At 47.8% G+C, this 18,480-nt stretch overlaps 1 protein-coding gene across 1 annotated transcript; it reads right to left on the reverse strand.

Annotated features, from left to right (window-relative positions):
* Positions 1-17,657: 17,657 nt before the first annotated feature.
* LOC143564722 (uncharacterized) lies at positions 17,658-18,134 on the reverse strand. The gene has a single exon (XM_077051914.1). The coding sequence runs from the start codon at positions 18,132-18,134 to the stop codon at positions 17,658-17,660; it is 477 nt and encodes a 158-aa protein (XP_076908029.1).
* Between the last annotated feature and the right edge of the window lie 346 nt (positions 18,135-18,480).

Consider the following 18,480-nt stretch of genomic DNA (forward strand, 5'->3'; position numbering starts at 1 on the left):
TGCATTCGAGAGGAAATGAATCTTTGCCAGACTTCATCACTCGCTTCAACTCAAAGAAGCTAAGTCTGGGTAATATTAGCGAAGATCTTGTTCGCGCTGCTTTCATCCAGGGCGCCGAACGACCCAGAGCTCATCCGCACCTTAACGGGTAGAGATGGCATGCCATCCACATGGGATGCCATCATGACAGTAGCTAAACGATTTGCGGAAACGAAGCAACTGGGTAGAGATCTCCCCCAGAGCACAAACCTCTACACTCAGATAACAAGAGAAGACAACGTCCTTACCGCCCGACTAAACAAAAAGCGGAAGCTAGGTATTTGGCAGTCAAGGGTAAACTTTGACACCTCATCCGGCTTGCAACATCGGTTGGCGGAAGGGATAACGTACATTCGAACCAGAACTCCAGATGGACGCCACTCACCAAAAGCGTCACCGAGATATTCGCCACTGAGGAGCTCCATGGCCAAAGGCTCCAATAATCCGACATCGTCACAATGCTGATCGGAGCAAATACTGTGACTTTCACAGACAAAAGCCACAACACTGAAGAATGCACAGACGTAAAGGACATCGTCGAAGCATTTGTCAGAGATGGGACGCTCGCGCACCTCGTGGGCTAACGAACGCTGAGCAGGCTGATGCGTGTAGAACCCCAGTTTGGGAAAACACGAATAAAACTGCAGCTTCAATGTTGGAGACTACATACTGCGTAAACAACGAGATCCCGAACCAGGTGCATATCGGCTCGATGGCACTCCCATCCCAACAACATGGAAGGGAGATCAATTACACAGTTTGCATGTAGATCAATTCCAAATTTGTAAAGAAAAGGCCCAGAGCCACTTCTAATGGAAATGATTCTCCTTAGAACATCGATGCTGATGATCTTACATTATACTTATGAACTTTCCACACTGATATGCCGGTCTTCACCGCATACATAAGTGGGGAAGTCGTTGCTTGTGGATGCGGCAAAACCGCATAAACACAAAAAACGGCAAACCTTCACAGCAGGTCAGTCATAGGTAAAGTTGGGTCATCCACTAAATGAAAGTGCCGGTCCTAACCGCACAAATCATTAGACTGGAGGAAAACCGAACTAACCTATTGACAACCGCGCGTCGAACGGTTAATTTATTCAAAACACTGATGCCGGTTTTCACCGCATAAATAAGTTTAAGAAATTGTTGCTTGTGGAAGGCGGCAAAAACCCGCATAAACACAAAACGGCAAACCTTCACGCAGGTCAGTCATAGGTAAAGTTGGTGATCCCACTAAATGAAAGTGCCGGTCGTTAACCGCTCAAATCATGATAGAAGAACGAACTAACCTATTGACAACCACGCTCGAACGGTTACCCTATTCAAAATACTTAGAAAATTTCTAACAGAAGGATGAGGAAAACCTCCACGCAGGTCAGATATAGGTAAAGTTTAGCCATCCTACTAAGTGCAAGTGACGGTCCTACCCGCACAATCACTAAGGAGGAAGCAAAACTTCAACCTATTATCTACCACGTCAAAGGTTAACTTATTCTAAACACTTAGAAAATTTCTAACAAAAAGTGAGGAAAACCTCCACGAAGGTCAGATATAGGTAAAGTTTAGCCATCCTACAAAGTGCAAGTGACGGTCCTACCGCACAATCACGAAGGAGGAAGCAAAACTTCAACCTATTATCTACCACGTTCAAAGGTTAACTTATTCTAAACACTTGGAAAATTGCTAATTTAAACTAAAGTATGCATGAGCAAGTCATATAACGTTTATAAAGGAATCATCCAGTGAAAGTAGCGGTCTTACCGCCACAAAGATTTATATTTCATAGTAATTCATTACAAGAATGGTCGGGTAACTAACCCGCCTACAAGAATATAAATCTATACAAACTAAACCTATCCTAACAGTGGGAAGGGATCTTAAGGTTCAACGCTTCAGGACCACTCCCTCCAAACCCACTGTACCCGCACCATCAGTTGGCTGTGGGGTTCAAGGAAGGTCTTTAGAATGGCTAGCCCATCATCAGCAGCAGCAACTTCGTTCACCTTCTCCACCACCAGATGCGGGAAAGCGGCATACTGATTCACTGCTTGGTCAATAAGCACTTCAGTATCAACATCATATAAAGGGAAGTTGGAAGCGGGATGCCTTTCTCAACGAACCCTAGACCAAGCAGGAAGCCGGCCTTTTCCCCATCCTCGTGAGAAGCGTTGAGGGCTACGCGCATGGCATCGTGGTATGATGTGTCCGTGAAGACTCGATGCACAACCTACAAGAAAAAATACAAGTATCAAAAACCTTTTCTATTACAAAGAAAAGCGTGAAGACATTATGAAGCTAAGCTTACCTGCGACAACGCTTCTCGAAGAAGCCATTCCTTGGTAACCAGACCTTCCTGGAGAGCTTGGTTACGGGCGCGTTCGGCTTCACTTTTGTTGAGGTGGCAAGCAACACTTCTTTACGCAGCCTCTTCAACGCCCTTTAGCTTCCGCTCAGTGTGGTCAAGCACCCCCCTCGGTCCAAGATCTCTGGAGCTTCTTGGCGTCTTCCATCGCCAAGGCATCATGAGCCTGTTGGAGCACCTCTAGTTTGGCTTTAAGTTCCTCATTCTCGAGGCGTAGAGGCTCAGCAACAGCTTCAGCCTTGGTGGCCCTCTCAGTTGCGTTCCGTGCAGTTTCCTTAGCCAGCCGAAGCTGTTCGTTAACAGCTTGGGCAGCCTTGGAACGGGCCTCGAGCCGGGCTTGAACTTCAACCTCGAGGGCCTTGAAGGCCTTCTCCTTTTCCGCAGCCACTGCGGTAAGCCTCTTGTTCTCCTCCCGGACAGCCCGCGCCAGAGCTACTTCTTGAATACGAGCTGCTTTTAACTTGTCGTTTTCACGACAGAGCAGCTCGACGCGCGGCTGCATATGGGCCAGGAGAATCCGAAGCTCGTTGGTTAGCCTACCCTCCTGGTAGCTAGCCATTACTTCCCCCAACGCACCACTGGGAGCTGCGTGACGAGCCCACTCCACACACTCCACAGGCGTGCGAAGGGTTGTTCCTCGGCGGATGTTCCATCGTGGAACATACACTTCATTGGAATCCGACACTGCCAAAAACAAAAAGCAGTTAGGAAAAGATGATAAAAAAAAAGGCCAAAAGAACCCTACGCACCTGTAGGGTCGACAACAGGCCGATAGCCGCCAAACCCATCACCTGAACCCAAGGGAAATCCATCCAAGAGGTCAGGCAGATGGGAAGGAGGCAGAGGTTGGCGAGAAGCCCCAAGCATTCCTGAAGGATCGGCCGTAGCTGCCGACGTCGGAGGAGGCATGGAGGCCGCCGCGGTAGAAACCAACGGAGGTGAACTCACCGGAGGTGAACTCACAACCGTGGTCGCCACTGCGGAAGTACCCGCAGAAATAGTCACCGCCGGCTCAGGGAAAGATTCAGTAAATATGGCACTGACAGCCGGCGGAGATGTCATCACAGTTGGAACAGTTGGCTCAACTGGGGTGAGCAACTGAACCAACAACTGAAGCAGGCGCAGCCGCCTGGGTCATCGCCTCAGGAAGGTTGACCAAGCCTACCGTCATGGGTCCGGAGGTGCTCCTCCCCGCTCCACCCTGGAATGCGGTAGCATCCACGCCTGCACAAAGAAGATATAAGTATATTGGCGGAAAGATATGAAGTTAAAAAGTAAAGGAAGTTTGTACTTACGGGTTTTCTTGAGCCTAAAAGTGCGAACAGGCGGGGACGAACCCGATGGAGCCGGCCTCTTCACGCCGCTCACCGTAGTTGTCCTGGGCTGCTCGGAGGTGACGGTCGTCTCAGCCTCCGGAGCAGTGGTCTTATCACCACCAGGGTTCCCCGCCACCTCCTCGCTTTCGGTCTCTGAATCAGACCGATGCACTGGATCGGCAGTGGAGGCAACCTTCGCCTTCCTCTTCCCGCCGGCAGCCTTCTTTTTCCGCACCAACGGAGGACCATCTGCGGATTCCTCATCAGAAGACAAGATTAGAGGAATTCCAGCAGAGGTTTCAGCATTGAGAGGTCGAGGGTTGAATAACTCCTTACCTGGCCGCCTGGCGCTCAGGATCTCGTGGCCTGGCGGGTAGACCTCCACGAACCGATCCGCCGTCTGTTCAAGGATGGGCAACTCGTTCTCATCTAGAGCACGAGTACCCATCCGAGCGGGACCATCACTCTCCCGCGGCTGCAGGAGAGACTGCAAGTCGTTCCCCTCTGAAATAAAAAGAAACAGTTAGAAGAAAAACCTATATCAACAAAGAAGACAGAGCATACCGTATGGGACAGAGTTCAAACCGTATTCGAGGACGATGGGAATCTGGGACGCTTCTTTCCACACCCGGCTCATCCCAAGCATCACCATCCCAGACTCCGCAAAGTGGTACACCGGAGTCTGGATCCGGGAGATCTTGGCGAACCATTCCGCCTCCTGGTAGTTTGGGGCGTGAAGGGCGGGGAGTGCTCTCCCATTCTTAAACGTCATCGCTATCGGGACGACGCGAGCGGAGATAAAAAAAACTCCCTCTTCCACGACCGAAGACTGAGCTCGGTTGGGCAGATCTTCAGACCCTTGATCCGATTGACCAAGGTATACCACCCCTGGATGCACCTCCAAGAATAGAAGGTCATCAGGCGGTCAACATGGGGCTCCACGCCCAGAATGAGGCACACCCACTCAAAGTGGCGGATCTTGGCGATCGCCATCGGGTGTACCTCCGTCAGATGCACACCGTGCCTCTCCAAGACACGGTATACAAACTTCGTCAATGGGAACCTGAGATTCCCATAAACGAAGAATGCAGCATACACCCCTATTTTGCCTTTGGGGGCATCGTACACCATCTGGTGTGGCTCCGGAAACTCAGGCTCGAACGGCTCGAGCATGAACTTCCGGACGATGTACTGAAAAAGCTCAGTGGGAAGAGCACACTGGCATTCGCCAGCAGTGCTCTTATCGTCTTTATCAGACGTAGACGTCGGGATCTCGACGTGCACGTAAGATTCCTCGGCAGCAGCTTCAAAATAGAAGACATGTTTGGATGTACAGAGAAACGATTTCAAAAGAATGCTCGACGGAATAGTGAGTATTCACCGGAAATCGTTTAGAAGATGAAGAGTGAAGTGAAAGTGTGGATTACAAAGGACCCTCTACCTCTTTATATACTCATCGCAATTAATGCGATGAATTTAATGCGGAAGAGAGAGAAATCGCAGGTGCAATGAAACTATGACACGTGGCAAAGTGCAAGCTGGAAACAGCTGTTGAAAGGACGCGTGCCATTAATTTCGAGACCACGCGCCCGAAAAATCGCACCCACGCGCTTGAAAAAGCGTCTGGAATGACCATGTACTGTCACGTAGCCATAACTTCCTGCACGTCCTGACAGTCAGAAGAAACCGTCGGACGACGTTTCAACAGTTTGAACTGTTCTTATCCTTTCACCAACTCTTTGAATTTCAAAATTTCAAAAAGATTCAAAAGTAAGCGGGAATATACCCCTTACATTGGCAACCAAGTAACTATAAGACAGGTGCGAGTACAGTGTTATGGCAAAACCCTTCACATACTTAGCACCTGCAGGGAATTGAAGCCAATAATACCTCGGCAACCAAGTAACCATAAGACGGGTGCGGGTACAGTGTCAAGGCAAAACCCTTCACATACTGAGCACCCGCAGGGAATTGACGCCAGGAATACCTTGGAAGTAAAGTAACCGTAAGACGAGTGCGGGTACAGTGTCAAGGCAAAACCCTTCACATACCTAGCGCTCCGCAGGGAATTGAAACCAAGAAGGATCTTCTAGCCCATGCTTGCGGAAACGGGAATAACATCCCCGCATAGCGGGAACGTCGAGAACTACATTGTTTGAAGCTCCAAGATGGAATTGGTGGTTTTAACATAATTGATCACTATGTTCAAAACTACCAAAACCTCATGGAGAATCTACACAAGTGGGACTCAACGCTCCTGACTTGCGAGGAGGTTACAGACCTACCCGCATCATACCCAAATATCAAGCAGGAAAGTCGGGAATTTCTGCAAGTGACATTAGGACTTCCGCAGGAAGAATCACCATGGAAAACCTTAAAACTAAACCCTTTTCAAAACCCTTTGCTTAAGTCCAAAAGTTCACCTCACTTATTAAACATTCATGAGAAGAACATTGGACTGGGGGGACTTGAAGAGGTAGGTCCCAGCAGAGCCCAGTTGGACCCGCAGGACTCACCTTGAAGAGAGACGTCTGCGCTGAAACAAACTGGATCCGCATGACCCACCATGCTCAGAGACGTGACGTCCTTACGCGCAGTACGCAAGCTGTTCCCGCAGGAAATGCCTCCCAATGGTGAAGTACTCCGCCTGTTCCCGCAGCTGCGGATACAAGCCATCAGGGAAGGCCACCCGCGCAGCAAGGCTACACGCACAAGGCACTTAGCTCTCAAAATAATTCAGTAATGTCACCTGAAGGAATGAGCAAAGCCGGGAACAATCCCGCACAAAGGCGGGAGGGGGAATACTCCCGCCCAAATGAGCCAGTCCGTACGATACTGGAGGATCTTTTGTACTGTACCTGACGAGGTATGGGCAAAAGATCTGACCAGAGATACGACAGCTCATTGACAACAGTATGGCGAGCAGCATGCTCTTGTACTGTATGTAACTATTAGCCGCTGCCTACTCACCAACTCCTGTCATACCACGTGCATAGCATGCAGTTGGTGGAAAAGGAATAGTACACAGCAAGCCTGGTCACTGTCAGCCGCTGCCTACCCACCAACTGCCAGCATGGCACGTGCGTAGGCCATAGTTGGTAGAACAGGAATACTATTCAGCCGGCTATACCTTCTTGGAAACCTACCTTCGGCTATAAATACCCCAAATGGTATGATCATCTCATCTTATCTTGTATCTTATATCTTATACTGATATCTGCTCTAGCAATCTCTTAATATACACTTATATTCAAGAGCAATCTAGTCTGATTCTCACGCCGGAGGGTGGTCACAAGGAGGTACCCCCCCCCTTCTCAGTGACGAGCTCACGGTGCCTGTTTTGCAGGTTATCAGAAGAACCATCTTTGCCGGGTCTAACCCCTCGTGGGAAACATCTATTTAACCCCCAGATTATCCGTAATCTGCCCGGGGTCGATTAGTGTTTCTTCATGAACGCATCTAATGCGTGTGTGTCAAAAGATATATGGAAACAAGCTCTTTGAAATAAATGTTATCCTTTCTTTGAACTTAAAAAACAATGTTTTAGTATCATCTTTTAGCTGGCATTCAAATTAGAAAAGGAAAATAATGTAATGATTGGGATGGTTTAATCGGCCATTAAATAAAGACAATGATATATGTAATCTAAAGCTTGGAAATCACACATTGGATGCTATTATTACTGAATAAAATGATTGCCATACAAATTACAAAGTGAATTAACAAGATTGATAAATTAAGTCAAAACCGTGCATCTAGACTCTAGTGATCACTTTTTTTTTCTTTTTTTAACATAATGCAGTTGAATTTTCTATAAAATTTGTAGTAAAATGTCAAATATATAAAATTTGTTTAATATTAATACTTTTTACGACAAGCATTGATGAATTTTATATTTATATATCCTTTGTTTGTATTGTAAGACAAAAGGCTAAGAAACAAAGGCCATTTGCCCCAATAGTATCTGATGATATAATAGGTGTTCTCTCTCTTTGAAGGACGAGAATGAATAGAATACTTGAAGAGGTAGGTCCCAGCAGAGCCCAGTTGGACCCGGAAAACTCACCTCAAAGAGGGACGTCTGCGCAGTTGAACCCGCAAGACTCACCTTCAACAGGGATGTCTGCGCAAAGGCTAAACTCGCAAGACTCACCTTGAAGAGACGTCTGCGCAGAAACCAACTGGATCCGCAGGACCCACCATGCTCAGAGACGTGACGTCCTTACGCGCAGTACGCAAGCTGTTCCCGCAGGAAAAGCCTCCCAATGGTCGACGTACTCCGCCTGTTCCCGCAGCAACGGATACTAGCCATCAGGGAAGGCTACCCGCGCAGCAAGGCTACACGCACAAGGCACTTAACTCTTAAATAATTCAGTAATGTCACCTGAAGAAGGAGTGAGCAAGCCGGGAACACACCCGCACAAATGAGCCAGTCCGTACGATACTGGAGGATCTTTTGTACTGTACCTGACGAGGTATGGACAAAAGATATGACCAAAGATACGACAGCTCACTGACAACAGTATGACGATCTTTTGTACTGTACTGTATGTCACTATCAGCCGCTGCCTACTCACCAACCTGTCGGAGGACGTGCATAGCCTGCAGTTGGTGGAACAGGAATAGTACACAGCCGGCCTGGTCACTATCAGCCGCTGCCTACCCACCAACCACCAGCATGGCACGTGCGTAGCCCACAGTTGGCAGAACAGGAATACTATTCGGCCGGCTGTACCTGCTTGGAAACCTACATTCGGCTATAAATACTCCAACACCTTGGAATGGTATGGGCACATTACATTACATTACCTTATCACATCTTATCTTTTCTAGCAATCTCTTAATATACACTTATATTCAATAGCAATATAGTCTGATTCTCACGCCGGAGGGTGGTCACAAGGAGGTACCCCCCCCTTCTAAGTGACGAGCTCACCGTGTCTGTTTTGCAGGTCACCAGAAGAACCATCTTTGCCGAACATAACCCCTGGTGGGAAACATCTATTTAACCCCCAGATTATCCGTAATCTGCCCGGGGTCGATTAGTGTTTCTTCATTGGCGCCATCCGTGCATAAAAGCTAGAACTAATTCTCTCAGTTTTTTCAAAACCTCCGAAAAGATGGTTAACGTTACTCCGGTCCCCAGGCCAGGGGGTAACCAAGAAACCCCAGTAACCACAACCCCAGCTACTGGGGGGAACACCGGCGAGTACACACATTTTACGAACACTACCCCGGTTACCCAAGCCGGGGCAAGTGCAGTAAATTTTACGAACACTACCCCGGTTACCCGAGCCGGGGCAAGTGCAGTAAACAATCCTCCCCTGGGATTCATTGATACCCAGGTGGAAAGACAACAGACGAGGCCCCACCGCCAAACACTTGAACAAGTTAAAGCGTGGGCGGAAAAACGTCAAAGGGAATTCCAAGCTGAGTTGGATGAACGCTTACGTTCACTCCAACAGGCTGACGAATTCGGAAGCACTCGACAACAGCTCAACATGAATAATGAGTGCGAGTACTTGGACGATGATTCGGAGGAATCCGACACCGACGTAAACCCTCGCCATAAGGCGAAAGGGAAGCGTAAGGAAACGGACTTCCAACCAAGAAGGAATTTGGGAGAAACCTTCAAACCAAAAAAGCGGGTGGAAACCCACGTGACTTCTCTAAAACCTTCAGACCAACCGCTGCAAATGCGGGAACCTCCAAGTTTGCAAGGGACATTGCGGAAGCAATCGCCCCAAGAAGTGCCAAACAGATGTCCAACATCGGCACTTATGATGGTATATCCGACCCAGACGATCATTTGAACAGATTCATAGCGGGGGCAACCGTCAGCAACTGGACGGAACCCACGTGGTGTTATATGTTCCAGATGACGCTGGTTGGAGCAGCCAGAGCGTGGTTCGACCGTCTACCGGTCCACCACATCTACGATTGGGCAGACTTCCAACAGAAGTTTAGCCAACACTTCAGCCAACAAAGAAAGTATGCCGAAGAGCAATGGACAATCCTCAATTGCATTCGAGAGGAAGATGAATCTTTGCTAGACTTCATCACTCGCTTCAACTCAAAGAAGCTAAGTCTGGGTAGTATTAGCGAAGATCTTGTTCGCGCTGCTTTCATCCAAGGCACAAAAGACCCAGAGCTCATCCGCACCTTAACGGGTAAAGATGGCATGCCATCCACATGGGATGCCATCATGACAGCAGCTAAACGCTTCGCGGAAACGGAAAAGCAACTGGGTAGAGATCTTCCCCTGAGCACAAACCTCTACACCCAGAAAACAAGAGAAAACAATGTCCTTACCGCCCGACTAAACAAAAAGAGGAAGCTGGGCATTTGGCAGTCAAGGGTAAACTTTGACACCTCATCCGGCTCGCACCCTCGGTTAGGCGGAAAGGATAACATGTCGTCGTCAAACCGGAACTCCAGATGGACGCCACTCACCAAAAGCGTCACCGAGATATTCGACACCGAGAGACTCCCATGGCCAAAGGCTCCAATAATCCGAGAGCGTCACAACGCTGATCAGAGCACATTCTGTGACTTCTACAGGACAAGAGGCCACAACACCGAGGAATGCGTAGACTTGAAAGACATCGTCGAAGCATTTGTCAGAGATGGGACGCTCACGCACCTCGTGGCGTAATGAACGCTGAGCAGGCTAATGCGTGTAGAACCCCAGTTGGGGAAAACACGAATAAAACTGCAGCTTCAATGTTGGAGACTACATACTGCGTAAACAACGAGATTCCGAACCAAGTGCATATCGGCTCGAAAGGCTCGATGACACTCCCAAGAACATGGAAGGGAGCTCAATTACACAGTCTGCATGTAGATCAATTCTAAACTTGTAAAAGAAAGGCCCAGAGCCACTTCTAATGGAAATGATTCTCCTTATCACATTGACGCTGATGATATTACATTTATACTTATAAACTTTCCACACTGATATGCCGGTCTTCACCGCATACATAAGTAGGGAAGTAAGTCGTTGCGTGTGGAAGGCGGCAAAACCCGCATAAACACAAAAAACGGACAACCTTCACGCAGGTAAGTTATAGGTAAAGTTGGGTCATCCCACTAAGTGAAAGTGCCGGTCCTACCCGCACAAATCATGATAGAGGAAACCGAGCTAACCTATTGACAACGGCGCGTCGAACGGTTAATTTATTCAACACTGATGCCGGTCTTCACCGCATAAATAAGTGTGAACAAGTCGTTGCGTGTGGAAGGCGGCAAAACCCGCATAAACACAAAAAACGGCAAGAATTTCTAAGAAAAAGATGAGGAAAACCTTCACGCAGGTCAGTCATAGGTAAAGTTTGGTCATCCTACTAAATGCAAGTGACGGTCTTACCCGCACAATCATGATAGAGGAAACTGAACATTAACATATTGACAACCGCACGTTGAAAGGTTAACTTATTCAGAACACTTGGAAAATCTAAGGAAAAAATGAGGAAAACCTCCACGCAGGTCAGATATAGGTAAAGTTTAGCCATCCTAAGTGAAAGTGACGGTCTTACCCGCACAATCACGAAAGAGGAAGCAAAACTTTAACCTATTATCTGCCACGTTGATAGGTTAACTTATCCGAAGTACTTAAGAAATTGCTAAGTTAAACTAAAATATGCACAAGCGAATCATATATTGTTTATGCGGCAAAACAAGTGCCAAATTAAACTATAATATGCATGAGCAAGTCGTATAACGTTTATAAAGCAAGAGTGACGGTCCTACCCGCACAAAGGATTTACATTCCATAAAAATTCAAGTATTACAAGAATGGCCAGGTATCTACCTGCCTACAAGAGTGTAAATCTATACAAAAACATAAACCTATCCTAACAGTGGGAAGGGATCTAAAGGTTCAAGCTTCAGGACCACTCCCTCCAAACCCACTTGTACCCGCACCATCAGTTGGCTGTGGCGGTTTAAGGAAGGTCTTGAGAATGGTTAACCCATCATTAGCAGCAGCAACTTCGTTCACCTTCTCCACCACTGGATGCGGGAAGGCAGCATACTGGTTCACTGCTTGGTCATAAGCAGCTTCAGTATCCACATCATATAAAGGGAAGTTGGAAGGCGGGATGCCCTTCTCAACGAACCCTAGACCAAGCAGGAAGCCAGCCTTTTCCCCATCCTCATGAGAAGCGTTGAGGGCTGCGCTCATGGCATCGTCATATGATGTGTCCGTGAAGACCCGATGCACAACCTACAAAACAAAAATACAAGTATCAAAACCTTTTCTAAGTATAAAGAAAAGCGTGAAGACATTATGAAGCTAAGCTTACCTGCGACAACGCTTCTCGTAGAAGCCATTCCTTGGTAACCAGAGCCTCCTGGAGGGCAGCTTGAGCTTGGTTACGGGCGCGTTCGGCTTCACTTTTGTTAAGGTTGGCAAGCAACACTTCCTTAGCAGCAGCCTCTTCAACGCCCTTTAGCTTACGCTCAGTATGGTCAAGCATACCCCTCTGGTCCAAGATTTCTTGAAGCTTCTTGGCGTCTTCCATGGCCAAGGCGTCATGAGCCTGCTGGAGCCTCTCTAATTTGGCTTTGAGCTCCTCATTCTCGGTGCGTAGAGGCTCAGCAACAGCTTCAGCCCTGGTAGCCCTCTCAGTTGCGTTCCGAGCGGTTTCCTTAGCTAACCGAAGCTGTTCGTTAACAGCTTGGGCAGCCTTGGAACGGGCCTCGAGACGGGCCTGAACTTCAACCTCAAGGGCCTTGAAGGCCTTCTCCTTCGCCGCAGCAACGGCGGAGAGCCTCCTGTTCTCCTCCCGGATAGCCCGCGCTTGAGCTACTTCTTGGATACGAGCTGCTTTTAACTTGTCGTTTTCACGACAAAGCAGCTCGACGCGCGGCTGCATCCGGGCAAGGAGAATTCGAAGCTAGTTTGTCAGCCTACCCTCCTGGAAGCTTGACATAGCTTCTCCCAGTGCACCACTGGGGGCGGCGTGGCGCGCCCACTCAACGCAGTCCACAGCCGTCCGAAGGGTGGTTCCCCGGCGGATGTTCCACCGCGGAACAAACACCTCATTCGAATCCGACACTGCAAAAACAAAAAGCAGTTAGGAAAAGATTATAAAAAAAAAAACATAACAGGCCAAAATAACCCTACGCACCTGTAGGGTCGACGACAGGCCTGTAGCCGCCAAACCCATCACCCGAACCTAACGGATATCCATCCAAGAGGTCAGGCAGATGGGATGGAGGCAGAGATTGGCTAGACGCCGCAACCCCGGACATACTTGAAGGACCGGCCGTAGTCGCCGGCGCCGGAGGAGGCATGGCGGAGGCCGCCGTGGTAGAGACCAACGAAGGTGAACTCACCGGAGGTGAACTCACAACCGCGGTCGTTGCTGCGGAAGAGACCACAGAAAAACTCACCGCCGGCTCAGTGAAAGAATCAGTGAATATGACACTTACAACCGGCGGAGACATCGTCACAGTTGGAGCAGTTGCCTCAACCGAGTGAGCAACTGAACCAACTAAAGCAGGCGCAGCCGCCTGGGTCATCGCCTCAGGTAGGTTGACCAAACCTACCATCATGGGTCCGGAGGTGCTCCTCCCCGCTCCACCCTGGAATGCGGTAGTATCCACGCCTACACGAAGACAAGATATATAAGTATAATGGCGGAAAGATATGAAGTTAAAAGTAAAGGAAGTTTGTACTTACGAGTCCTCTTGAGCTTGAAGGTACGAACAGGCGGGGACGAACCCGATGGAACCGGCCTCTTTACGCCGGTCACCGTCGCTGTACTGGGCTGCCCGGAGGTGACAGCCGTCTCAACCTCCGGAGCAGTGATCTCAACACCACCAGGGTTCCCCGCCACCTCCTCGCTTTCGGTCTCTGAGTCAGACTGATTCACCGTATCGGCAGTGGAGGCAACCTTCGCCTTCCCCTTCCCGCCGGCATCCTTCTTCTTCCTCGCCAAGAAAGGACCATCTGCGGATTCCTCATCAGAAGATGACAAAATTAGAGGAATTCCCGCAGAGGTTTGAGCATTGAGAGGGCGAGGGTCAAAAAGTTCTTTACCTGGTTTTCCTGGCGCTCAGGATCTCGTGGCCTGGCGGGTAGACCTCCACGAACCGATCCGCCGTTTGCTCAAGGATAGGCAACTCGTTCTCATCTAGAGCACGAGTACCCATCCGAGCGGGACCATCACTCTCCCGCGGCTGCAGGAGAGACTGCAAGTCGTTTCCCTCTGAAATCAAAAAGAAAAAACGGTTAGAGCAAAAACCCTAAATTAACGGATAATATGAAGCATACCGTAAGGGACAGAGTTCAAACCGTATTCGAGGACGATGGGAATCTGTGACGCCTCCTTCCACACCCGGCTCATCCCGAGCATCACCATCCCGGACTCCGCAAAGCGGTAAACCGGAGATTGGATCTGGGAAATCTTGGCAAACCATTCCGCCTCCTGGTAGTTGGAGGCGTGAAGGCCGGGGAGTGCTCTCCCGTTCTTGAATGTCATCGCAATAGGGACGACACGGGCAGAGATGTAAAAGAACTCCCGCTTCCAAGACCGAAGACTGCGCTCGGTAGCACACATCTTCAAACCCTTGATCCGGGTGACCAAGGTATACCACCCCTGGATGCACCTCCAGGAATAGAAGGTCATCAGGAGGTCAACATGGGGCTCCACGCCCAGAATGAGACACACCCACTCGAAATGGCGGATCTTGGCGATCGCCATTGGGTGTACCTCAGTCAGATGCACACCGTGTCTCTCCAGAACACGGTATACAAACTTCGTCAATGGGAACCTGAGATTCCCATAGACGAGGAATGCAGCGTACACCCCTATCTTGCCCTTGGGGGCATCGTACACCGTCTGATGAGGTGCAGGAAACTCAGGCTCGAAAGGCTCGAGCATGAACTTCCTGACGACGTACTGATAGAGGTCGACCAGAAGAGCACACTGGCACTCGCCAGCAGTACTCTTGTCATCCTTGTCCGACGTGGACGACGGATTCTCGGCATACACGTCAGACTCCTCGGCGGTAGCCTTAAGATCATGAACAGAAGACATGTTTTGGATGTAAAGAAGAACGATTTCAGGAGAATGCTCGACAGAAAAGTTAGAGTATTCGCCGGAAATCGTTTAGAAGAAGAAGAGAGGTGAAACTGTGAGTTGAGATGCAACCTCTCCTCCCTTTATATACTCATCGCAATGAATGCGATGAATTTAATGCGGAAGAGAGAGGAAAACACTGGTGCAATGAAACTATGACACGTGGAAAAAGCAAGCTGGCAACAGCTGTTGACAGGACGCGTGCCGTAAACTTCGCGGCCACGCGCCCGAAAACTCGCGCCCACGCGCCTGAAAAAGCGTCTGGAATGACCATATACTGTCACGTCGCCATAACTTCCTGCACGTCCTGACACTGCCAGAGAAAACCGTCGGACGACGTTTCAACAGTTTGGACTATTCTTATCCTTTCACCAACTCTTCGAATTTCAAAAAGATTCAAAAGTAAGCGGGACTATACCCCTTACCTTGGCAACCAAGTAACTATAAGACAGGTGCGAGTACAGTGTTAAGGCAAAACCCTTCACATACTTAGTACCTGCAGGGAATTGAAGCCAAGAATACCTCGGCAACCAAGTAACTATAAAACGAGTGCGGGTACAGTGTCAAGGCAAAACCCTTCACATACTTAGCACCCGCAGGGAATTGAAGCCAGGAATACCTTGGAAGTAAAGTAACTATAAGACGAGTGCGGGTACAGTGTCAAGGCGAAACCCTTCACATACCTAGCACTCCGCAGGGAATTGAAACCAAGAAGGATCTTCTAGCCCATGCTTGCGGAAACGGGAATAACATCCCCGCATAGCGGGAACGTCGAGAACTAGATTGTTTGAAGCTCCAAGATGGAATTGGTTGTTTTAACATAATTGATCACTATGTTCAAAACTACCAAAACCTCATGGAGAATCTACACAAGTGGAACTCAATGCTCCTGACTTGCGAGGAGGTTACAGACCTACCCGCATCATACCCAAAAATCAAGCAGAAAAGTCGGGAATTTCTGCACGTGACATTAGGACTTCCGCGGGAAGAATCCCCATGGAAAACCTTAAAACTAAACCCTTTTCAAAACCCTTTGCTTAAGTCCAAAAGTTCACCTCACTTAATAACAATTCATGAGAAGAACATTGGACTGGGGGGACTTGAAGAGGTAGGTCCCAGCAGAGCCCAGTTGGACCCGCAAGACTCACCTCAAAGAGGGACGTCTGCGCAGTTGAACCCGCAAGACTCACCTTCAACAGGGACGTCTGCGCAAAGGCTAAACTCGCAAGACTCACCTTGAAGAGACGTCTGCGCAGAAACCAACTGGATCCGCAGGACCCACCATGCTCAAAGACGTGACGTCCTTACGAGCAGTACGCAAGCTGTTCCCGCAGGAAAAGCCTCCCAATGGTCGACGTACTCCACCTGTTCCCGCAGCAACGGATACTAGCCATCAGGGAAGGCTACCCGCGCAGCAAGGCTACACGCACAAGGCACTTAACTCTTAAATAATTCAGTAATGTCACCTGAAGAAGGAGTGAGCAAGCTGGGAACACTCCCGCACAAAGCCGGGAACACTCCCGCACAAATGAGCCAGTCCGTACGATACTGGAGGATCTTTTGTACTGTACCTGACGAGGTATGGACAAAAGATCTGACCAAAGATACGACAGCTCACTGACAACAGTATGACGAGCAGCACGCTCTTGTACTGTATGTCACTATCAGCCGCTGCCTACTCACCAACCTGTCGGAGGACGTGCATAGCCTGCAGTTGGTGGAACAGGAATAGTACACAGCCGGCCTGGTCACTATCAGCTGCTGCATACCCACCAACCACCAGCATGGCACGTGCGTAGCCCACAGTTGGCAGAACAGGAATACTATTCGGCCGGCTGTACCTGCTTGGAAACCTACCTTCGGCTATAAATACTCCAACACCTTGGAATGGTATGGACACATTACATTACATTACATTACCTTATCACATCTTATCTTTTCTAGCAATCTCTTAATATACACTTATATTCAAGAGCAATCTAGTCTGATTCACACGCCGGAGGGTGGTCACAAGGAGGTACCCCCCCCCCCTTCTAAGTGACGAGCTCACGGTGTCTGTTTTGCAGGTCACCAGAAGAACCATTTTTGTCGGACATAACCCCTCGTGGGAAACATCTATTTAACCCCCAGATTATCCGTAATCTGCCCGGGGTCGATTAGTGTTTCTTCAATACTCAATTGCTCAAGCAATGTGATTAAGTAGAATGGTTCAAACCAAACCGTCTCTTGTTGAAACAACTTATTGTCTATTGTTCTAACCTACAAATTCTGATGTGACGATTTTTAATAAAATACATGTTAATTTGTGGTTGTCGTTAAACCGGTTAATTGCATAATTAAGAAAAACGTATTGCAAACTTAAACCACTATGAGCAAAATGAACTTGTAAGATTAATTCTCTACTCTCAATTTGCATAAGATTTAGAAATAAGCGAAACGAAGATACCAAGAACAATTACCAACATCAAAAGACCAAAAAAGATATAGAAATCACATTGTGTCATGACTCATGAAGATACTAAGAACATAACATATAGGTACTCTTCAAAGAACATTACTGATCATCAATCGAACTTAAATCCAATTCTTAAACAACAAAAAAGTTAAATAAAATTTTTTTAACACTCCATAGTATATTAGCAACCTTAAAAAATCAATTGTTACATATGAAGCAATTCCCTTATTGCTTTTAGCAAAAAAGAATGTATACATATAAAAAAATATTTTATACCTATATGTTTATATAAGTAATAAATTCAATTAAAATAAAACTAACTTAAAACATCATTTTCATTTTCGTGTTCATGTGGTTTGTTTAATTTTATCACCCTTCGGGTCATAAAAACAATCATCTGGTAGAACCCGGTTCTTCGGCTATGGTCTCCAACAACGGCTTCTTCGATCTACACATCGAAATCATCTTCTTAAACTCGGGCGACGAAAACTCTTCAATCTCCTCCAAACTCAACCTCGGGGGCGTTGGCGGATTCTCGGGCAATATCCTCACGCTTCCAACTTTACCAACCCCAGATTTCACAGCAAGATAAAGAGCCGCTAAATCAGCCGTAGTGACAACCGAATTACGTCTGCTCATTGGAAACATGACGTAAACACCAGCAACCTCCAGATCATCGTCCGCATTGAGTGCAACAAACCGGGTTCCGATTCGGAGAGTTTTTGAGTTTACTAGAAATGTGTTGGGTGATTCCATCATGAGTTCTGCGGCTTTGAGTGGTTGCCGGAGTTTGTGGATTTCGCCATTGGGGTATATTATTTTGGTGGCTTTGGAGTGTTTGGCTAAGGTGCATGAAGCATAGTTGCCCATGATGACAACGTTTAATGATGTTTTGAGAGAAGTGGGTTGGTTTAAGGTTGATGTTTTGGGTTGGATGAATGGAGGTGAGAGGAGTATTTATGGTGTTTAGGATGTTTGACAAAATTAATGTTAAATTAATGTTGGATTAATTAATGGAAGGTGACAGTTGGAATGGATGTGTTGACAATGAGGTTTCCGCGTCCTATAAAGAAGGTGAATAATATGTTTTTGATCTGGCCGATGTGTCATGTGTGTATGTATGGTACAACAAAATGTCACGGAAAGTATAAAATAAACCGTGTTGAGTTTTGTGAAGAGATGAATGTCACAAAATTAAAAATTAATAAGTTTTGAA

This window comes from Bidens hawaiensis, unplaced genomic scaffold (genome assembly GCF_021521415.1).
Source record: "Bidens hawaiensis isolate Kalapana, Puna unplaced genomic scaffold, B.hawaiensis_p1.1 tig00022149_1, whole genome shotgun sequence".
Classification (NCBI taxonomy): Eukaryota; Viridiplantae; Streptophyta; class Magnoliopsida; order Asterales; family Asteraceae; genus Bidens; species Bidens hawaiensis.

What these genes read in the sequence shown, in the direction of transcription:
- LOC143564722 (XM_077051914.1), bottom strand. Translation starts at nt 18,134, where the DNA reads ATGGGCAACTATGCTTCATGCACCTTAGCCAAACACTCCAAAGCCACC.